At 45.3% G+C, this 24,358-nt stretch overlaps 1 protein-coding gene across 2 annotated transcripts in view; it reads right to left on the bottom strand.

Annotated features, from left to right (window-relative positions):
• LOC144768509 (protein NDRG3-like) overlaps positions 1–24,358 on the bottom strand; it is a 355,018-nt gene that overhangs the window by 207,751 nt on the left and 122,909 nt on the right. For both annotated transcript variants that reach the window (XM_078652237.1, XM_078652236.1), the window contains exon 7: positions 10,626–10,686. In XM_078652237.1, the coding sequence (XP_078508363.1) occupies positions 10,626–10,686 (61 nt within the window). The remainder of the gene's footprint in view (positions 1–10,625; positions 10,687–24,358) is intronic.

Consider the following 24,358-nt stretch of genomic DNA (forward strand, 5'->3'; position numbering starts at 1 on the left):
CACCATCTGGCATGATTAACAAGCAGGATGCAGGAGACCAAGAAGCCTCCGGGACACCCTCACTGAGACACCGTACAGAGGATGAAACATCAGGATCACAGTCCGAATAGCCAGGACTCACCCGATCGGAGGAGGGAAAGGCCCGCTAATTCACTATATCAAGTATGGTATCACTTTGACACACTGAAAGTGAATCCTAATGATGTTAGAAGGTTTGCCATTGTCTGGATAGACTGTGGCAAGCCGACCTTCAGCCGCCAGTTAAGGAAGTAGGGAAAGACTGATATGCTCGAACTTGGTGTTTTATGACCACTACCATCACTTTTGTCAACACCTGAGGGTCCCTGGAGAGGTTGAAGTAGATCACAGCCACTGAAAATGCTCATGATCCACAAATAGCGCCTGTGGACCTCCAGGACATAAACATGGAAATAGGCATCCTAAAGTTCCAAAGCTACCAGCCAGTCTCCTGGATCGAGGGAAGAAAGAACCTGGGCCAGTTTGAGCATCTTGAATTTGTCCTTCTGTAGGAAGAAATTTAGAGGATGGAGATCGAAAATAGGACAAAGGCCTAAGCCCTTCTTGAGTAACATCCAACCCCCAGGTCTCTTTATGGCTCCTTTCAAAAGAACCTTTACTTCCTGCAGCAAAATGGACAAATGCCCTCTGAAAGACACTCTGATGTGGGTGGAACATGTGACAGGTCGGAAAGGAATGGCAGGGCGTGGCCCCATTGAACTATCTGCAAGACCAACTTGACGGATATTATTATCTGTACGCAAACAGGTGTGTAGTTCCTGTGAAAGGAAGGTCGGGAGTGCCTGAAGGACCAAGATGGGGGGGGGATGTGATCCTTCAGGAGCAAGAACCCTCACACACCCCTGTAAGGGCTCTTGCTCCTGAATGATCAAATCCCCCATCTTGGTCCTTCAGGCACTCCCAACCTTCCTTTCAAAGGAACTGCACACCTGTTCCCATACCTACACTATAGGGCACGTGTGTGCTGGACCTTGATCTGCCCTATGTCCCTACTTTGAGATTTCAGGTGTTATTTGTAGTATTCCCTTTTTATCCAAACAATCTTCATTGTGATTACTTCATTATTGTCTCCCAACCCTGGACAAAATTACTGATTCTGCCAAAACACACAGTGGTCATGTGCTGCTAAGGGCAAACTAAAGTGGCTTATAGGAGACTATTGGAGGGGCATGCGACGGGGAGGAGCGATATCCCTGCAGGCCTGGACATGGTCTACTGAATCCTCAACCCCAAAAGGACTCGGGTGCTTGTTGCCGGGGTGATGGACCATGGTGATGTCAGTATGCAAAATCCCTGGAAAGGCCTCAAAAGGGGAAAAATGATGGGGATATTGCCTTGCTGGAATAGCAATACAGAGGAAGTGTTGCAGCTCTGCTTTCTTTGACGCACTCTAGCCTGCTCGCTAAATAGGAAAGGCCCCTTAAAAGGGATATTCATGAGTGACACCTTTAAAGTCACCCAAGAAAGCTGTGGTAAATCTCAACTATTCCTGGGGCACCACACTAGTCCACATGCTCAGACTAAGCAATCAGCAGTGTCTAGTCCTGCCCTTATAACGTATTTGGCCTAGTCCTGGCCATCCTGAATAGTTTGCGCCAGGTTGGTATAGAATTTCTCTGGAACTATTGGTAAGATCGCTGCGACCTGGAAATGCCTAACCAGCAAGCTATTGGCGTTGACTGGCCAAAGGGCGAAGCTAGCCTCATATCCATTTTCCAAATCCTCAATTCACTTCAACTCTTTTGGGGGAGTGGAGGAGTCGTAGGGAACGAGTTGGGATGAATCCTGCTAATGGAAGCCTGTGCAATCAGGCTGTCAGGAGTAGGGTGACTTGTCAGGAAAGCAAGGTCACTTGAAGCAAGTCTCTGGCATTGTTCTACCAGTCTACTCATAGGTGGGCAAGAACAAAATTAAGCCCAATCACCCATGATAGGGTCAATCAGGGGGTCATTGAATGGCGACAAGGAATTCGAACAAGCCTGTCCAGGATGCAAAATTTCAGGGAGGGTATTGGTTTTCACCAAGAAAGAAAGCAAGTGTATGTCCAGGACTTCAGTTGCTGGTCTGATAACTACAGCAAATTAGGCTTTCTTTTTCGTTAAGGAGCTAGGGAAGAGGACTAAACCTGTGTCTGGATACATATCCAAACCATTGGCTTTTTATAGATCAAAAAGTGTTACCCCCACAATATGATAAGTTACCCCCATCATCTCAATGGTCACCAACACCTGATTGACTTTGCTTGTGTGTTGACTCTACAATGCAAATTAGTCTTGACCCTGTGCCAACTGGGAACAGTTAAGCCCGAACTGCCAGTCCAGGTCCTCCCTGGACTGGAACCAAGCATCCTAGGACCGGTTTCGGGGTTTCAACCCTCATCAGCCAGGATAGCTTGACTCCAGGGGCATGGAGAGCACGGGACCCACGTCTGGGCATACCCGTCCCACTCGGGGTGACAAATGCAAAAACAACAATTGATGGACAGAATGCAAAACAATGTCATGCATTCACCCCAGTAAAGAGATCTGGGCCTAAATCCATCATTTATCTGCTCACCATGCCATTCCAGTTTGAACCCAGCCATATGCAAATCAGTCTTGACCCTGTGCCCAATGGGAACAAAGCCCGAACTGACAACCTTTTCTAACAAAAAGCAGCCAAAAAGCAAAGCTGTGTGCAGCTAATACAGGAGTGATGCAGGTTGTAACACACTTTCTCTCGTACCACTCAGTCATTTGGATAGCCAACAAGGATCAAGACAGCTATTGATGGGAGTGTGTTTTAGGACAGATGCTAAAAAAGACTAAAAGGGCCAAGATAGATGTGCCAACATAAGCGTCAAAGTGAATAATCATGTAAGAGGATATTCAGTTTAGATGACAACAAGGCTTGAAACCGGCTTATTCTTCCAACAAATGTAGGGAAAACTACTGCTCTGTATAAGTAGCAGTCTTCTGAAAAAGTCAGGTTTACTCACAAGAAATGCAACAAATTTCCTGTGCACACGACAACACATGCGAAGTTCTCAGGTGAGAATCGGATTATAGTGATCCTTCAGAAAAAGTTACTGCAATCCAACAGTGTAGACCATGAACTAGAATACTTCCTAGGCTCATGACACGGACCTCGACCAGTTCTAGGTGCTTGAAATTTTCTGTCTGTTATTAACATTTCCATCACACTGGTTTCGGTATGTATAAGTGTTGAATACAGTTTCAACATCCCTGATGAGTCACCACCCGCACACGGTGTGACGAAACACGTGTCTGCTTTGTGGTCTTGTTTGTACTGATTTTCAATTCAGAACCATTAAAACATTTTCTTTCATTCTACACTGTTGGATTGCAGTAACTTTTTCTGAAGGATCACTATAATCCGATTCTCACCTGAGAACTTCGCAAGTGTGGTCGTGTGCACAGGAAATTTGTTGCATTTTACTTGACCAGAGATCCTTATCTCGGTCTACACAGGGGTTATTTTCTGCTGGTTTTGTTCCCCTGACCTGTCTCGCACCGACTTTAGAACTACCGACCGCCTCACACACACTGGGAACACGCTGAGCGCCAAACTTCCTGACACTCTTCAAATCCATTCTCTTACTTCCCTTAGTCACAAGAAACCCTGGGGTCAAGAGATATACACATAAGGTGTCAAGACTAAAGTGAAAGTCCACTGAAGAGAATCAAACTGGAGGTAAGGTTTGAAGACCACAAAGGGATATTGGGGGGAGCAGGGCATTTTGTAAAGCTGAATTGTAGGTTGACCACTGCACTGTTTTAATATGCAAATCAAACAGTATAGAGTTCAATTTGGTGCCATCTAGTCCAGCACCAGTAAGTCAGTTTTGTCTCAATTCATGCAGAGGAAACCCTCATCCAGTCAAACTTGTAGTCAGGGTACCAGATGAAGTTGATGTTAAACCGTCCTGTTTTCAAAATTAGAGTGCATTTTTGTGTAATTAGCACACACACATGGGCATTCCTTGGTTCTGCCCAAAAGATGCACAAAACTGTGCTGAACTAAGCTAAGTGAAAAAAGGCTTCATCTGAAATCTGTTCAGTGGGAGGTCTGTTAATTCCTTCTAGAGTGTGGAAGACCAGTCCTTGCACAGACTCCAGGAAATCTCAGATACGAAGACTGAATCAACTTTAAATTAGGAAGTTTCCTTTAACCACTTAAAAAGGAGGTTCTGTAATAAAGCAGCTCTGTCAACCATTGAGCAGCGATTGTGTCATTAGTTAGCAGTCAGAGAGATGGTTACCCTATTATGCCACTGACAGACGGCGCTCAAAATGCTTGTCTCCCAAAGGCACTTTGAGATATATCAATACAAACGACAACTAGGAAATCTCACGAAGAAGGAGTATGAAGCATTTGCTACTTCCTTCCTGGATTTACTTCTTGTATCCTGATGGACATGAAAATGGATGGAGGATACTGATCCCTGTACATATTTTGACCCTTCTCTTATTCATCCACCCACCCCAAACTCCCCAATACACGATCTAGATTTTTCTGCCGGAGACCAGCTATGTTCCCCATGTACTGTACATCTGTCACGTGAACCTGATGAGCTTTGTATACTACCTTTTACAAACCTCATTAATATTATCTCTACTTACTGTGTAAAGAGACGATATCCTGTTGGGTCTGGTTCGTGCAATGTAAAAATTCAAATAAATTGGCAGGACCGTGTTAAAAACTGGAACGCGGCATAGAGAGGGATGTTTGCATCAAATGTACCTGGTGTGTAGTATGAAATACATTTTGCAAAAAGATAATGAAGCACAAGAAACAGCAGATTCTAAATAACTGGTTACTGGATCTTTACCTACAGTGTCCCTTAGACTTCACGTCTTGCTTCTGACATTTTCTGGACATCATTACTGTGTACAACCAGAGTATTAAGAAACTCGCATCTCATGTTATAACCTAATTGTCAACTTCAGTCAGGGCCAAGCTATATAGAGCCTAAGACTTAAGGACAACAAAATGGACGTGTTACTTACCTTCGGTAACAATGTATCTGGTAGACATACAGTCTAGCCGCAGATTCCTTAACTTAAAATATCCCCAGGCGTCAGACTGGATCTGGAAAACTTTCCTCAGCAGCACCTCTGAGCGCCGGGGGCGGCGCCGCACGGCTCCGCCCTACGTAGTTCACGGACGTGACGTCAGCGGAGCCATGTATGCCTCTCCCGGCACGCGGATGTCAGTTTTTGTCGGAGAAACTTTTCGGCGCCACAACGCGGAGCCACCACCAAAAACTGAGAATATGGGAACAGTGTGTCAAAATAGAAGAAAAATAGAACCATAATGGACAGTGCCAGGCACTGCATCTTGAAAACTAGTAAAAGGAAAGAACAGAGCACCGCTCTGAGAAGCAATTTCAGAGAAGTGAAGGCCAAACCACCTGTGGAGGTAGAAGAAGATGTGAAAAAACAGCATGGCAAACAACAAAGTCTGCAACTAGAATGTATGACCGTGAAGGACAACAAGTCCGGAACATAGAAGCAAGGAAAATTCACCACAAGACGTCACCAGAAAGACGTCGTAACCCCAATAAGAGACCAATAGTATCTGGCAGAGCCAATAGACTTGAACCAATGGGCTGCAGGGGTGCTAAGAGACCCCAAGGCGACGGAGAAGAGGAGAGCGGGTGGTGGGAAAAAACATGAATAGATCCCACACCGTACAATCCAGGCACCGGGTGTGAAAGGACACATGACATGAGCATACTGACAAATAACAAGAATGGGTGGATTAGAACAATGAAAACAGAATGAACCTTCTGTGTCTGAGTGCAGTGAAAATGTTACCCCACAGAATGGGCAAGCAACTCGGAAGTAGGCAAATGTAGAAAGCCCAACCTGAAAAGGTCCTCACAGAACAGGGAGGATGGGCGGGCGTTAAGGAATCTGTGGCTAGACTGTCTCTACCAGATACATCGTTACGGAAGGTAAGTAACTCGTCCATCTGATAGAGACATCTAGCCACAGATTCCTTAACTTAGAATAGATACCAAAGCCATACCCAAGAGGAAGCGGGTCTGGGACTGAACTCCAAGTTCCCGAGAGACCTAAACCGTCAAAAAGGTGACAAAACAAGGTGGGAACCACAAGCCAGCGCAGCCACACCAGACCCTGAAGCTCAGAAAAGAGTAGAAAACATTGGGAGGCAAATGCACCACAAGCCGTCCAAGAACAGCATGAAAACCCCCAGATGTATACCGGGTGAGCGAAAGAAAACATATACTAGATATGTTGGTGTGAAAAGAACAGGTCACAACTTCGGAAAGAAGTGGACCTGAACCCTAGGGTCTGATGGATCCGCAGGATCCGGCGTGCCGACCGCAAGTAAAACCCAGAGAGATGGCAACTGGTATGACAGTCCGTGCATACCGGGCCAGTATGCACGACAGTGGAAAGAAGCACTGTTGAAACATGCACCAGAGAAAATACGTGGGACAGCATGGGCAGGATGTTAAATCATGGCTAGAAAGTGCTGGTAGTACCAGCAATTGAAGACACGCCAGTACACAGTCGGTCTGTGACAAGACATGTGAAAGGGCCGACAGCAACCAGCAGAAACGCCCAAAACAGGACTAAATTAAAAACGATAGTCAAGTGTAAGACTGTGAAATGCATAAGCATACCGTGTGGACGCTAGAACCACACGAAGTATAGGAAAGACCCTCCTGTAGGGTAGCATGAGCAGCCTAGATGCGAGAGACGCAACTGCAAGAAGGTAACCGGCAAAAAGGGGCACCAGGCAAGCTGGACACCCACATAAGAGCTCATAGTAGGAGAATACCGGGTCATGGACCACGGACACCGCATGAAGGAACGTAACCTGCTGTGTAAGAGCACAGAGCAGATATATAGTAAGAAGAAATGCACTCAAAATGAAGCGTAACACAATAAAAGACTAGGGCACGTGAAAAGTACCAACAGGTATGTGGAAGCTGAACTGGACAGGACAATGTCCAGGCCCGTAAGCAACATCAGCTCCCCGCCCCGGGAAAAGCAACGGTCCCCCGCAAGACAGATGAGGAGAAGTAGCCAGACACAATCGTGGAAACAGTGAGGACCAACCTAATGGTCCAGGGACCCAAGAAGCGAGTATTCTGAAGAGAACACTCCCCTTGGGAGTGTTACAGTATGAACCCAAAGCAGAAGTGTGGAAAACACCTGTGCAGAAGCAGCAGGGAATGTGGAAAAACTCCAGTTGGGAAAGTGCCCAGAGAACGAGGGCATAAGGCAATGTACAGCAGAGACGTACATAGCAAAGCCACTACCTTCAAAGACAAGCCCAGTAAGGGCTGACCATAGAAGCAACAACGCAAACACCCTATGACAGCAGACATACCAGGGTGCACTCCAAGTTTGTGCCAACACTAATAAGCATGCAGCACATCAGCTTTTTCCTGGCGCAAAACGATGACAAGGCGTCACCCGTGAAAGAACTGCGCCTGAACTGCACAGAACAAGGGCCCCAACAGACAGCGGTCGGCAAAAGAAGAGCAGCCATCATGGACAAGAGGATCGCTATGACGCTGAAAAAAGATCCCGTCAAGGCAGGCGAGGCATAGGCCGCACGGTAAGTGCCCCCATACTGAGGCTTAGAAGTACTACAGGCAACTGGAGCCAACTGTAACCGAAAGTGCAATAGAGCGATGCCAAAGTTCGGATCGCAAAACAGCAGAAAGGATGGACAGCCTGACCCACAGAAGGATGCTTGAGGAAGACTCCATAGGAGCGTACCAAGGCTAAGGCAACTACCCAATAGCCAGCCAATACCCCACATAGGGTAAGTTTCCCCTGCGAGGGGAGTCCTCTTGGGCAAAGCACACATTTAGAGGACTGAAAAGAAGACGGGACCAGCCGTCTGACTGTACTGAACAAATACTGAGATGGTGGAACAACCGCCTACACTATCCGAGTACTATGCAAAGAACCCGGGACATTTTTGAAAACCAAACCAACAAGGCAACATTGCCTATGCAGAAGAAAAAGATACTAGAAGGCAGAAAATGAAGAGTTACGGTTATCTAGACATGAGGCGGGAGACCGCTGAATCTGCGTGGCTGTCAAAAAGGTCCACACAATTGAATGGTAGATCTCTAGGAGCATCCCGAACATTGTCTGGGAAACTACTGTTGCGCAGCCATGCATGGCGGCGCAAAGCCACAGACCGAGCAGGAGCCCTACCTACAGAGTCAGTTGCATCAAGGGAAGATCGAACAGAAAATTGCGCCATTTCCCTGCCATCAAGAAGAAGGGGATGTAATTCTGCCTGTGGCCCTTCTGGAGGAGAAGGAAGAAGGATCTTGACTAAGTCCCAAAGGGCAAAGAAAGCACGTGCAAACACGCAAGACGTATTTAATGCGCGGATGCTCGCAGAGGCAAAAAGCTGACGACCACACGTGTTCAACCACCTAGACTCCCTGGTGGGAGGCAACAACGGTAAAGTGGAGTAAGGCAGCAAGTCAAAAGCCGCCTGAACAACCAGATCCTGAGCTCTAGGGTGAAGGGACAGGCAGAGTGGATCATCCGGGGCAGGACGGTGTCAGCGAGCAATGGCCCGATCAACAGGGTCACCAGAGAAAGGCCTCGCCCAGGGGCCAATCAGGATGTCAAATAAAGATCCCCCAAGGGGTAGCAAAGGCTCCACCTCAATAGGCTCCATGTGGAGAAGATCCAGTAAAGGATCAGTAGGCAGGGAAACCACAGGGGTTTGAAATCGAAGAATAGCTGCTGCCCTGTGAATAGCCAGTGAGTAGGCAGCACTAGCTTCAGTCGCCATTCTGGGAGGCGACAATAAACCATCTGTAGGAGACGGTTGGAGACTAACCTGTCCACTAGACAGTAGAAGTGGAGGAGCCCGAGGCTGGTTAGAGGCCACGCAGCACTAGGTACCTGCACCATGGGGCACCGAAACGACCCCGACCCGGGGAGTCCAGAGGAACGTTAACCTCATGCAAAAGAGGAGGCTTAGACGCCGGCACTAGTGTCGACCGACGCCGAGTGAGAGTCGTATCGACGACCACCAGAGGGTACTCAGCCTGAGCGCCGTCCGGCGGCTATCCCACCGCAATATGCGGGGAGGAAAGACGTTGACAGGGCGTTGAGCCTGGCACCACCTCAGACGTTAGCGCAGGAAGCCACGCAGGGCTATGCATTGACTGGACAGGTGAGCTGGACGGGCGACTGGGATGGCCCTCTTGGCCTTGTCCAGTCTGTGTCGTATCTACTCCGGAACCGACGAACACAGCCGGTGCAGAGGACAAATCCACCTGCGAGGACCCAACATGAGTGCCTTCCACCTCTTTGGGACCCGAAGAAGCACCAGTGAGACGGGGGTGACCCAAAGAAAGAGTGGAGAGCCTTTGAATAAGCCTCCATTTGGGCCCGCGTCGCTCCAACTCCCGGAAAGGGAAGGTATGGAGGAGACAACTGCCGGACGCCTGTGCCTGGCGAGGAGCGAGAGGAACGAACCCCAGCGTCACACGTATGGGAGGAAGACCTCCGCAACTTACGCTTGTGCTTACTCGCCTCTGAACGACATCCGAGGGTACAACCTCTGGAAAGGGCTGATCCAGAGAGGGAGAACGGCGGAGCGAAGGTGCCGGGCCGGACAGCCATGCAGCCAGCAATTTCATGCGACGCTCCCTCAAGGTTTCATTTGTTGACAGACGTCGCACTCTTTGGAGTCGTGGTGCACTCCCAAGCACCACATACAGATGGCGTGAGGGTCCGTGACAGACATCTGGCGTGCACAGGTCTCACACACCTTAAAGCCCGAAAGCATCCCACACTGTTCCGTGACGCAGAAGGCATCAAGAAGGCCCAAAACACAGGCCAAGGAATAGCTGGTTTTCCAGGATCCGCGTTGGGACGCGGAAAAGAAAAACAGACGTCAGCGCGACGGGAGGGGCATATATGGCACCGCTGACATCACGTTCATGGACGACGTCAGGGCGGAGCCGTGAGGCACAGCCCCCCCACGGCGCGCAGGGGTGCTGCTGCGGAAAGTTTTCCGGATCCAGTCTGACGCCTGGGGATATTCTAAGTTAAGGAATCTGCGGCTAGAGGTCTATCGCATATAATGAATAATATTAAAAATAAGCAGCGCATCGTCATGTAATTTTTCAGTGATCAGCTTGAGGTCTTGGCATATTCACTACACAAGCAGGAAATTGTCTCCAACTGCCATGACTAATTTATGGAGGGAGATGCTGCAGTACAAGGATATTACTCATTAAAAAGCATTCATGAAAGTCATGCATGTACATTATTCTTAATGTTTCAGACTCTCCATAGCCCAGCAGAAAATGTACTAGTCATCCATAAGGTACAAACCGCCAGACCAAACTGGAAACATTTCCCAATGAGATTATAATATAGCTTGTACTCATCAAAACTAAATCGAGCCAGTGTAAATGTTTGTGATTAATGTAATACACAATCATCCAAACCTTTGCTCTTGGCAGTACTTATTTTAGACAAAATGTACCCACAAATGTAATGTGACAGGTGATGTTTTCACCTCCCGCTAATCAAGGAAATTGTAATAAATAAACTTACTGCGAACTGAGTTAAGATGTAGGCCCCGGCTCCAACACCAATTCCAATAATGCTTTTCAAGCTGTAAATCAAAAACAATGATGGTAGGATGCAGGTAATTCTGCAATCAGGTGATCAAACAAAGTTAAAATAAAAAACATGAACATTTACAGGTTCAGCAGCAGTAGTACGAACTAGTAAAACTCTTGCACAGCAACATTGAATCTCCAAAAAGAGGTTAGTGTTCAAGCTCTAGTACTCAGCCTCCTTCACACAAGATTTTCAGTAGGAGCATAGAACCACATTTAGAATAAATCCAACGTCCAAGTTACCTTCACAGACTCTGGGCCACGAAAATCAGAGATGCATGCCTGAGTCTTACAGTATGAACATATGAAAATATCCAATATCACCTTAGCTCCGACTATCTGGGATTAGATGCAGGATCCTATTTAATTCTAGCAGTTTCTGACTCGGGTGTCCTGTAAGGACAGTTCATTAAGTGTTTGACCTCTGTGGAAGAGCCTATGTTCTACACAACATACTACCATTTTCATCAGGACAACGGGACGAATACATGAAATAATCTTAGTTTAGGTTTCCTTGTCTCAGTCCCTACAAATCTGGGCGGAGCATCAGCCCTTAGTCTGCTGCTAAACTCATTTAACAACTCTCTCAGCAGGGATGGAAGAAAGCCTAGACCACTATTCCTCCTGTTTTGTCAGTCTTCCAGTAGATGCTTAAAATAAACCCCATTTGTCCAGGTTAATGTATGTGCTTAACGCTGTTTGAACCCTGAGCCCACCGCTAAGGACGGACGCTGAGTGCGAGTGCCTACCTCGCAAACGCCGCAAAGGAATTTAATTGAAGCCCGGAGCCCGTTGGTCTCGGTACCCCTCCCGCCGCCGCACTTACCAGCTTGAAGCGGTCGTGAAGCGGAGGGGGCCACAGGACTACATCTCCCGGCCTGCCCCGCAGCGGAAGACTGGGCAGACTTCGCGCCAGGCGGCGCATAAGTGCGCGTCACCCCGGTGGAGCGGGTGACGCTGTTTGAACCCTGAGCCCACCGCTAAGGACGCTGAGTGCGAGTGCCTACCTCGCAAACGCCGCAAAGGAATTTAATTGAAGCCCGGAGCCCGTTGGTCTCGGTACCCCTCCCGCCGCCGCACTTACCAGCTTGAAGCGGTCGTGAAGCGGAGGGGGCCACAGGACTACATCTCCCGGCCTGCCCCGCAGCGGAAGACGGGGCAGACTTCGCGCCAGGCGGCGCATAAGTGCGCGTCACCCCGGTGGAGCGGGTGACGCTGTTTGAACCCTGAGCCCACCGCTAAGGACGCTGAGTGCGAGTGCCTACCTCGCAAACGCCGCAAAGGAATTTAATTGAAGCCCGGAGCCCGTTGGTCTCGGTACCCCTCCCGCCGCCGCACTTACCAGCTTGAAGCGGTCGTGAAGCGGAGGGGGCCACAGGACTACATCTCCCGGCCTGCCCCGCAGCGGAAGACGGGGCAGACTTCGCGCCAGGCGGCGCATAAGTGCGCGTCACCCCCGCGTCGCGGGAGCGCGCGGGAGCACCCGGGGCGAAGCCCGGGCAAAGGGCGGGCCCTCTGTGGCCCTCCGTGGCCGAGGTAGGCCGGGCTGGGCCCTGGTATTTTTATTTTTTACTTTTTGACTTAGCTTACTATTCTCATTTGTATGAAAACACGCTGATAGATCTACAGACACAAAGTACGTTATCTGCGTGTATGAGCGTCGCCCTCTCCCCCTGTGATTTCATATTATATTAATTGTGTTATTTATTCGGGACTGTGAATCTTGCTGTAGGACTAGACTTTTTTCCGGTACTATGGAGGCAAAGAAATTACGCTCCGGGAAAGTTTTAGTGGAGAAACCTTGTATAAATCCTGGACCTATCCACTTGAGGAAAAAGCACGAAAATAGTGCACTTTTGAAAGGCCAGATGCAGTTGGTACAAATTTGGGAAAAAAGCATGAATAAATCCCTAGAAGTTTCCATAAAATCTGACATAGATTCATTGCCAAAATCGGAAATGCAATCTAATATGGAGAAAGACTATCAGTTAGATCCTACGATGGAAACAAATATGCCTCAGAGTCAGTCAAATGAGGTAATCCTTCCTTCATGTTCAGTAAATGTAGTTGACTCTGATCCCTCGGTAATAAAACCGCAATCATTGTACCATAATACACGTAAGGGAAATGACAACGTGGAGGAAGATATGGGTGATGCTTCTATAGCTACTAGTATCGATCTGGAACTCTGTGGTCGATATGTGGACAAGAGATCTTTGACTCATCTCGCGGATAGTAAAACACCAGCTGGAGAAACGCCGTCAGGATTGCTACTATATAGCAGCACTCCTTCTATCAAATCCAATGATAACCTCTCTATGCAGAGTGATTTGAAATCTCCGCAATTTAATCTATCGGGGATTTGCGCATTTTCCTCATCTAGCTACCCAAAAAATGAGAAGCCTATCTCTGAGTCACTCATAGCACTTGAGCAAATTTTGTCTTCCATATTACTCCTACTCGGTAAATTTGCTGTGAGCTCCGACTGTATTTTGTCTTCAGTTACTGAGATATTGCAGGTATTGCTGGCTAAAAATGTTGAGAATGTGATTATTCCTCCTATTAACCCTATTGATCCTGTTGCCCAAAAAATTGTCGATAACACTACTGTTGTGGGGGGAAATGCACCTTTGGGATTGTCTATAAAGGCTGATATTCATAAGCCCCTTAACCAATCTACCTCATCTTCCTTGTTACAGAGAAAAGATTCAGTGTTGACTAGGAAGGAAGATAGTTTGGTAGAAATGTCACAAATGGCGGGCAATGAATTTTTCCCCATCTTCAACCAGGAAAAAAAAGAACCAGAAGGATCTTTGATGACTATTAGAGCCTTAAAAGTAAAAACTAGAGGGAAAAACAGGAAGCAGTTACGTAAATACAAAAAGAAAAGACCCAGGCAAATCATTTTTCAAAAACATATAATATCTGAAGTGCCTGATATTATTGAAAGTGGACATAATTCACTATCAGACACCCCCGTTAAAGAGGAAGTTGTATGTATTACTAATGATGAAGGTGGGGGTACCCCGGTTGAACCAACTCTGAGAGGGGTAGTTCCATGCCCTGTGGTAAATGCTCCTGACCCTCTATCTATAATTACTGAAGATACCATAAACACGCCGATAGTAGCAAGGGTATTTAATCCATCTGCACCCATTTTTCGGCCACAGCCTGAACTAGTTAGGAGCTCAATTATTCAGCCAGTAAAAAGTTCTATTCTAAATGTGGATACTTTGTCATTGGATTTTCTCCCATTATTTGATTCAGATCTAAAACTGAACAGATCTTGGTTGCTTAACTGCTTTAAAGAGATAGAAAGTTTAAAACTAATTTTATCGAATGATATTGATTTAGTTCTCCCAATAAGATCTATAAATGGGCAACGAACGAGGGTAAAGTTTTACTCTAAAATAATTGCTAATCTTGTTCTTCAACAAGCGGAAGTTTTTCAATGTAGAGGAATTGACGTGTTACCTTATGTTAATAGTAATCTGTGTATTTCCTCTAGTGAAAGAAATACAAAGTTGGCTTCTGGGCAGGATGATTATCCTACCTGCAATAAAGATCTAAAAATTTGGGTCTCCAGAGGTAAACGAATGGTTTCTCAGGTATGTCCATTACCTGATAGCACAGATATTCCTTTAACTGAAGACAATTTGATGTGGAACTGGTTACCAGGAGTTTTATCAAAAACTACATCGAAAAACCCACGACTATTTTCACATCTTTAGCACTCACTTAAAAATTGTCTCTTGGAATGCCGCTGGTTTGTCTAATTGCCCAGAGAAATTTGATTTCCTACTTTCTTTGAATGCAGATGTGCTGTGTATCCAGGAAACATGGTGTAAAAATCTCCCATATGGAGGGAAAGATTACTTTGTCCTGGAGGCTCCTGCGACTCCCTCAAAAAAAGGTCACGCAAAAGGTGGAATAGCCTGTTTGTTATCAAATGCCTTACAATGGCAATTCTCCCATTATACGGACAAGAGTAATCTCTTCCAAGCAATAACTATTAATAATCTAGCCTCAGCAGGCCAACGGTCTTCGTTTACAATTTTAAATGCCTACATTCTCCCTGAAGATAATTTTATTATAGTTCTAAAGCGTATGTTTTCCTATGTTAAACAATTATTAGAGGTGGATCACCCCCCATATATATTACTGGTGGGGGACTTAAATAGTAAAGTGTCTAATTTCACTTTAGACATGTTTAGAAATAAATCTAAGGAAGAAGCATATAATATACCTCAAGCACTCCTGCCTACTAAAATAAAAACTAATAAAAGAGGTAAGATTCTCCTCGAGGAACTTAGTTCCCTAGAGGGACTCATCATAAATGGCAGGATGCCCTCTGATACTCCCGCTAATTATACACATCGATCCGTTAGGGGTGAATCTATTTTGGATTACGTAATTACGGACTTTGATACGTTCTCTTTTCTTAACGATATGGTGATCTCTCATTCCCCCTTGAGTGATCATAAAATTATTAATATAACTGTCTCATTAACTCCCCCTGAAACTAATTCTTGGACCTTAAAGAATAGAGGTCTCTCTATTAAGTGTAAGTCAGGTAGATGTTATTGGGGATCTACCAATATTAAGGATGTTCAAAATATTCTTGCCCAATCGCTATTAGAACTAGATCATTGGCAAGGTATGGAATTCCTTTATCTTGAAAATCTCCTCAAAAAAGTCACCGCGATGGATAGGATTATAGGAAATCCTAAAAAGATACATTTCTCTCCAAGTCCTCTACTAATATTAAATAAGGAGATAAATAAACTGGTCAGGAAACAATACCTTAATAGATCTGGGGAAAATGAGTATCAATTAGCTCTATTAAAAAGAAGGAGGGTAAGATTGAGATACAAGATAAAAAGAGAAAAAGAAGATTCTCTATGGATCAAGCTAAGAGAGGCTTCGACTTACAATAAATCTAGAGATTTCTGGTCCATAATAAGGAAAGGATGTGGCTCAATAACTACACCCACTCCAATCGCTATTTCAGAAGATGTCTGGACCCTATTTGTGACTACCTTATATGCACCTAATGGTGCAGGGGGGGGATACATGGGACCCAGGCCTAAATAGTGACTATAAAATGGAACTACCTACTGAGAAATCCATAGCTACCGTGATAAAAAGCATGCGCTCTTCTGGAGCTATGGGTCCTGACGAACTGCCCATGTCTATAATTAAGCAAGATGTTACCATCTGGAGTAGGATTCTTCTTCCAGTATTTCAAGCATGCTTTAAATTACGAACAGTCCCCGACTCTTGGAGGGGAAGTATATTAATCCCTATATTTAAAAAGGGTGATCGGGACAAACCCTCTAATTATCGTCTAATAGCTTTATTGGACTCAATAGGAAAAATTTTCGCTAAACTTCTTTTAATGTTAATAATGGAATGGGCAGATTTAAATAGTATTTTACCTATGGAACAGACAGGATTTCGAAAAGAGCATGGAACTTTAGATAATCTGACACTTTTACAGGTGATTATGGATAAATATGCTCGTGTACGAGGTGGCGGCGTATACGTAGCATTTATAGATTTCTCCATGGCGTTTGACAAGGTGGATCGTCCAACGCTGTGGAGAAAGTTGGCTGCATTGGGTATGCCAGGATACTTACTCGATCTAGTTAAGTCTTTACATTCGAATACATGGTGTAAGGTACTACAAGGTGGTGAGAGGGGTCTTTCCCAATCTATCCCCTCTCTGAATGGATTAAAACAAGGGTGTATATTGGCACCCATATTGTTTTCTTTGTATACGGCCGATCTACCATCTTCTATTGCAGTTTGTGAGGGATTAGCCCCGTCAATCGGAGGGTCAGCTATATCGATTCTAATGTATGCGGACGATATACTTGTTTTAGACTTGACCCCGAAGGGTCTATCTAATCGTCTACATGCATTGAATCAATTTGCTGAAGCACATTATATGAAAATTAATAGTTCTAAAAGTAAAATCATGTGCATCTTTGGTAAGAAGAAATGCAGGTCTGGTAGTTATAATTGGACTATTAGCGGACAAAAACTCGAGGTGGTTAAAACCTATACGTTTTTAGGCAAAATAATATCTGCTAATCTGAGTGAGAAGCCTCACATTGAACATAACTCGCGTAAAGCGCTGGCCCATGGTATGGGGTTATGTTCTTTGTATAACGCTACCGGGAAGAGGCATTTCTCCCTCTGTCTGGATGTATTTAGAGCGAAAATTCCTGCAACTCTTCTATATGGAATTGAACTTGTGGAGTTGAAACAATGGGGTTTTATGCAAAAAATGGAAGGAAAGGTACTAAGAAAAATCGCTTCACTTAACACAGCTTGTTCTACATCCACATGCAGGCTGGAATTCGGACTCCGAAGTTGTTGGGCTCAGGGGTTGGTTGCCCTCGTAAGATGGGTAGCCTGTTTGGCCAGAGGTAAACCGGGTACCTTACGAGAAATTCTTAAAAAGGAACTCTTGGGCAACTTTAACGAGTTCTCGCAGTTGGTAAAAGACTTTAGAAAAGCGGTATCGCTGCTCGAACTGGATGAAAGCACGTTATTCTTACTTTCACCATCTGAGTTAAAGCTGAAACTAAAAAGTTTGTCTTGGGAACTCTGTTATAAGTCGGATATACTTGCCCAACCTAGACAAAAAGAAAGGGAAGCCCTGGTAAAAACATATACACCAAAATTAGCCCAACAATATCTTATTTGGAATATTCCCCATGGTGTCCGTAGACTATGGTACCTTTGAAGACATAATTTGCTTCCACTCAATATACTTCTAGCAAAATGGTATGGGGTATCTCCGCTATGCAATTTTTGTAATAAGGCTGTACAGGATCGTAATCATGTCTTGTTTATTTGTCCTGTATTACGCCCATTGCGCCAAAAATGGTTAAAACCAATTTGTTTACAATTGGGAATTGTAAATGTAACAATGTTCTTCCATGCACTTTATTGCCCCCCAAATGAAATGTTTTGTTCCAGAATTTTTAAATTTTTTAAAGGGATTTTAGATATTTATTAATGAAGTACAGGGAGATGTTGATGATTGCTTTACTCGCAGATAAGTAGTGTCTCTTTTCTTTTTGCTTTATGTTGTCATTTATTCATTATCTGTATGTATATTTGTGTGTATAATTTTATGTGGCCCTCAATGAGAGCCAAAACATAATAAACTTTGAACTTTGAACTATGTGCTTAACTATCAAACTAGATAACTAGCTTGAGGAAAGATGGCAACTCTTGTTTGCACAGGATCCTTTATCTTGCTGCTACCTTTAAACCTTGGTATAGAAAGGCTGGCTTCAAGAGGCTCCCCTGTAGCAGTCTTGGATTCCATCATCAACTTGAGGACAGTTGTTGGCATGGGTTTTGACTGGTCCTTATGCATGTAATTGGTCACTGCCAGGAAAAGGTGGCCCCTTAATACAGATATATTGGACTCCATTGTAAGTTATTCCACCACAGGGCTCATGATTTACTGACAAGATTGAGAATTTCTAGATGGAAGCAAGCATGGCAGCATTGGGCTCATTTCTCATGTTTTCAAATCTCTCACCTTCTGAGGCTGCATCCTCCACTTTCCACTCTGATAACCTCAAAGCAAAACTCAACTGGTAGTCAGATGCTGCATAGCACTGTAATGCCTACGAGAACTGGCATCAGTCAAACTGCTCCCGCAGTATCTGAATGAGGCTCTCATAATGACCCCCCTGCCCTTGTCCCCCAACAGCCCAAACACTCATCCAACAGGGCGGAAAGGCTCAGGAAGCTGGAAAGTATTGGAATGGGCTCCTAAGAAGCAGAGAGAGACTAACAAAGGAATGGCCCCTCACGCACCATGAACCATGCGCAGAATGAAAGGCAAAAGGGTCTGTAAGGGAGAAGAAAATAATTTAGGGCTTTATCACAGTCAAAATATTCAACTACTACCCCTAAAACGAAAATGTGTTAACATGCCAGGAGACTGGGTGGGCTGGAACAGCCCACAGAGAAGGCATACAAAAAAAGGGGACTATACAACTAAAGCGTGAAGCTCATTATAAAAGCAACAACCTTGTTTAGGACCATAGCATCCCTGCTTGCTTGCATAGGCCTTGTGCATTGCTGGGAAGGAACTTTATTTAGCAAAATTAAGACCAAGTGAAACTAGCCCCTGATGTGAACACATTTACAGATACATTTCATGACTACAGAGGGCAATTCATGCGATAGGAGTGAACAAAGATTAACATGCTTGAAAATCCTGTATTTCTAGACAACACTTGAGATGCACACAGTTTCAGGATTTGTTTTTCGTTTTATCAAAAGATAAAAATTACATTTTATAAACTATGTTTAATAGTGCCTCGCTTGAACTTGCTTGGTGAACCAAGTACTGTGTCAAGTAAGTTAAAACAAAACAGGCACTATGGCTCTATCTCTGCCTCACCTACACTGAAACAAGCAAAGCATCTACAACAGTGTTCCTCAGACTGGGCCACAAGTCGATTTTTGGTGGGCCGCGTATTTCTTAGCAATAAATGAATAGGTCTTTAAATTGTGCATCTATCTTGTCAAGTTTTCGGAGCTTCAAGACAGATGCCAAGTGTCAAGCTATATTTTCTGACAAATTGCTGCTTTTTAAACATTAAGATTGGGGTTTACAAACTCCTCAATTTTCAGTCAGAAAAAGGGAAGTAAAGTGACAATCTTGCTGGTGTACAGGAATGTAAAAGGAACGTATACATGAGTCCCCTCGCATCCATCGCGCGCCAACACAACCTCAACATCATCTCCTACGCAGACGACACCCAGTTGATCCTCTCCCTCACCAAAGATCCAAACACCGCCAAAACCAACCTCCACGAAGGGATGAAAGAAGTAGCCGAGTGGATGAAGAACAGCCGTTTAAAGCTGAACTCGGACAAAACGGAAGTCCTCATCTTAGGATCATCCCCCTCCGCCTGGGACGACTCATGGTGGCCACCGGCCCTGGGAAGCGCACCCATACCTACGGACCACGCACGTAACCTGGGCTTCATCCTGGACTCCTCCCTCTCGATGACTAGACAAGTCAACGCAGTCTCATCATCATGCTTCAACATCCTACGTATGCTCAAAAAAATCTTCTGTTGGATCCCCACCGAAACAAGAAAGACGGTCACTCATGCACTGGTCACAAGCCGACTGGACTACGGAAACACCCTTTACGCCGGAATCACAGCCAAACTACAGAAAAAACTCCAACGCATCCAAAACGCCTCGGCCAGACTCATTCTTGACATCCCCCGCCAAGAACACATTTCCGGTCACCTGAAAGACCTCCACTGGCTCCCCGTCAACAAGAGAATACCGGTCCGTCTCCTCACCCACGCACACAAAGCCCTCTACGACCTAGGACCCAAATTCCTCAACACGCGCCTGTCCTTTTACACCCCCACCCGCCAACTACGATCATCCAATCAAGCCCTCGCCGCAATCCCACGCATCCAAAGATCCACCATGGGGGGGAGATCATTCTCCTACTTAAGAGCCAAGACCTGGAATTCTCTTCCCACCCACCTCCGCATTACACAGAACCACCTCTCCTTCAGAAAACAACTAAAAACTTGGATATTCGATAAGTAAAGTACCCCCCCCCCCTCCCTCATGCGCCTTGAGACCCTCTGGGTGAGTAGTGCGCTATACAAATTTTGAACTTTGAACTTGCATGAGGTCATTTTTTTGTAACAATAAAATGTAAATAACTAAGTGTCCTGTATGCGTTCAGCAGTTAGGAAAGCAAAAATTAAACTTCTTTTTTGCAATCCTGTGGTGTGATGGGCACAGATTTTAAATGGATGAAAATAAATCAAGATACTTTACTTGGTGGTGCACAAATGACAAATTCACTGAATTCGGATTTTTACACAATGTGAGCGACACAGTTTAATCAGTAAAACTGCATGTCTGTGCACATTTTGTCGCCACAATACATGTGCTGTCTGTGCGCTACAACACGATGCTTTAAAAAAAAAAAAAACACAAAAGCTAGTCATTGTAAAAATATGCACATGGTTACAAACCGTTTGAGAACCACTGATCTACAACATTAAAAATCACAGTGTATTTCTGATTTTAAAGCAGACTCAACCAGTTTTTCATCCCTGAACAAAAGTTTCCTCATTCATCTTCTGAAACACTAACCATTATATTACATCTGGTAACTGCCACTAAACATTTAATATCCTCATACACTTCCCTACAACCATAACTGCCAAATGTTTATTATTAAAACGGACTAGCCCCATCTAGGTCTCTGAAGCTCTATTGACAACACGTTGGCGTTGTTGGCCATGCATGTTGGCTCAGGAACCTTGTGCTCCTACAGGCCTTTGGCCCTACTTAATACAGATTATAAAATCTTAGCAAAAATATGACCAGATCTGCCATCCCTGTTGATCACAGCATTAATACACCCAGATCAGATTGGGTTTGTCCCGGCCCGCACCACCTCACTCCATCTGCGGCGGTTCTTTCGCATACTGAAATACAGTCCCGTTGATTGGCCTCAGGAGGTCTTTTTAGTTCTAGATCTGGAATGTGCCTTTGACTCGCTGGAATGGCCCTTCCTGCTAGCAGTACTGACCCATTATGATTTTGGAGCTAGCTTTATTATTAATGTCAGGCTGTTATATACACAACCATTAGCCAGGGCGAAGACTGCCCCACCCCTTATATATGATCAACCATTGACAACGTGGGACAAGGTGGGGATGTCCCCTGTCTCTGTTACTCTTTTCCTTAGTGGTGGAGCCTCTGGCGGCTCGCCTTCACTCACGGGGTGGCAAGTGGGACATACTATTGGGAGACTGCATCCACGCTGTATCCTTATATGCATACGACCTACTTATATATTTGGGAGCCATCTCCTTTATCCCCACTGAGATTCTATGCACTCTTCAACAATTTGCGGGTCTCTCTAGCCAGCTGGTTAGTTGGGACAAAGTCTGGATTATTCCAGTTTACCTCAACTATGACCAACCCATATCTTACCATTGGCACAACTCCACTTACTTGGCAGCCCACTAGGTTTCGATATTTGGGGATACAAATCTATCATTCCCCAAAGGACCTATTCGATGGAAATCTGGCATGGGTTGTAACGTCGTTGAGAGCCTAGATAGCTTTTTTGAAGACATCTCCCTTGTTGGTAACTGGTCAAGTGGTGCTCCCTAGTCTCTAGTATTTTGTAAATCTACCCTTGCATATACGTACTTCCATCTTTCGCTCTTTTGAGAAGAGATAGCGATTTTATATGAAACGGCTCTAGATGTCATGTGGCTTTGGCAAAGCTGGATGGCCTGTGGATCGTGGGTCACAGTTTCCCACCAGAGCGGCATTGTCAGAATGGGAGACCGCCGAAATTCAGAAAGTGGGCGATATTTATAGAGATGGTGGACACTTATGGAATCCTAGTAGAGGAGGCAGGGCTCCATGTTGGACAGTTTTTGCTGCACCCTTCACTTATGGGGGCACTGATTTGGACTGACATTACCGACGAACCACCTATGCACCTTACAGTACAATACTTACATGTCTTGGGAGGGGGGGAGGGGGGGGGGAGATCACCTGCGGGCTGGCTGGATGGGTACCTACATTTGCATACAGCACTGCCCCTTGCATTGCTGGACGCCAGATGGAACGTGGACTTAGGCTGACCTTGTGCAGACAAGGAACGGGATGCCATGAAGAAGGCCCTATAAATATATCCTGCAATACCAGATTGCGGCTGATTCAATTGTATATTGTGCATGGAGCCCATCTTAGCCCTAATAAAATCAGTAAGTATTTCCAGCGTGCCGACACCGCCTGCCATCATTGTAGGCTGATGAACGCAGAACTCCTGCAAATGCTTTGCGCCTGTGCCCTTTTACAACAATACTGGCACGGAGTAGTCGACCAATTGAAGCATTTTACCGACAGAACTCTCATTGTTACATGGAAGGTGTGCATTTTGGGGTTGCATCGAAGGAGCAAGAAATACAAAGTCCAATCTAGATTCATTGATTTAGGGCTGCTGTTGGCCAACAGGTTAATCACTCACAGAGGGAAATCATTTGACACCTATATCTATGATAATTGCTAGTACTTACTAGATTGTGATTATAACTTGCACTCATAGGACATTACTAAATGTGACATCCTTGTGCTGTTAAGAAAACAAGTTACTTACCTGTAACTGTAGTTCTACAGTATTGGAAGCTTTCATAGATTCACATACCGGAATCATTTCCCAGTCGTCGAGACGGGAGTCTCCGGTATATAAAAAGCAATGCTTAGCAGTATAGCTAACTGAAAAAAGGCCTAGGTCCATTTCTCTTTTGCAATCCATAACCTTTGTTATGTAAAAAAGGACCAAACTTTTCCCTTAGCCAATCAGAGCTCCTCACCCTCTAGAACCCTCCTGAGAGAACCTTTTGCCCCTTGGATTTTCGGGCACTTGTGCTATAACACTCTTTGTGCCTAATCCGAGGTGAGGCTCTCAGGGGAGGAGGGTGGGCGTTTGTGAATCTATGAAAGTTTCCAATGCTGGAGAACTACAGTTACAGGTAAGTAACTGGTTTTCTTACTCCAGTATTGGAGCTTTCATAGATTCACATACCTGAATCAGAATAGCGAGCAGTAAATCATAGCACATTTTGTCTTGTCACCTACTTCTCCCAAACGGGTAACATGTCATTCTCTCGTAGCAACAGCTGTATAAAAAGTGTTCATAGACCAATTGCTCATAAATATTATAACAAACAGTCTACAATAATAAAATGTGCTTAGCTTACCAACCAAGGAAGGAGGGATGACAAGAAGGCTCACCGTTATTGGAAAAGGTTCCTCAGTACAGCTTGTCCCACTGCTACATAGCTTCTGGCGTGGGCGTCCAGGCAGTAATGTCTGGTAAAGGTATGCATACTCCTCCAGGTAGCCGCTCTGCAGATGTCCTGAATAGAGACGCCTGAAAACAGAGCAGTAGAGGTCGATACTGCTCTTGCTGAATGTGCACAAACACGTGCAGTCAACGGCTTTCCCGCCGCCTGATGACAGCATTGAATGGCGTTTGAGATCCATCGTGCAATTCCCCGTTTTGACAACGGGAATCCTTTCCTGGGGGCACTAAAAGCCACAAACAATTGTGCTGAGTTTCTGAAAGTTCTTGTCCTTTGTAAATAAACTTTCAGACAACGCTGAACATCCAGAATGTGGGGAGTTCTCTCGGTCGCTGTAGATGGTTGAGGAAAGAATCTTTTAAGTATCAATGGCTCATTCAGGTGGAAATCCGTTGGCACCTTTGGAATAAATCTCGGATTTGTTCTGAGCACCAACCGGTCCTCTCTGAATTGCAGAAAAGGTTCTTGAGTTGGTACTCCCCATTTGGCAAATATTGTCAGTAGTGTTTCCTGATCGAGTTCCCACTCGTGGCAGGACGTCTTTTGCCTGCTGAGAGTGTCCGCTGTCGTGTTCTGATCCCCTGGAAGATGTACAGCCTGCAGAGTTACCTTGTGAGTTATAGCCCATTTCCATATTTTCTGAGCTCCTCTTGACAGAGAGCGATCTTGTGCCCCCGTTTGTTTATATAGTGCATTGCGGTCGTGTTGTCTGTCCGCACTAACACCGATCTTCCTTCCACTATTGGCAGGAAGG

This window comes from Lissotriton helveticus, chromosome 7 (genome assembly GCF_964261635.1).
Source record: "Lissotriton helveticus chromosome 7, aLisHel1.1, whole genome shotgun sequence".
Taxonomy (NCBI): domain Eukaryota; kingdom Metazoa; phylum Chordata; class Amphibia; order Caudata; family Salamandridae; genus Lissotriton; species Lissotriton helveticus.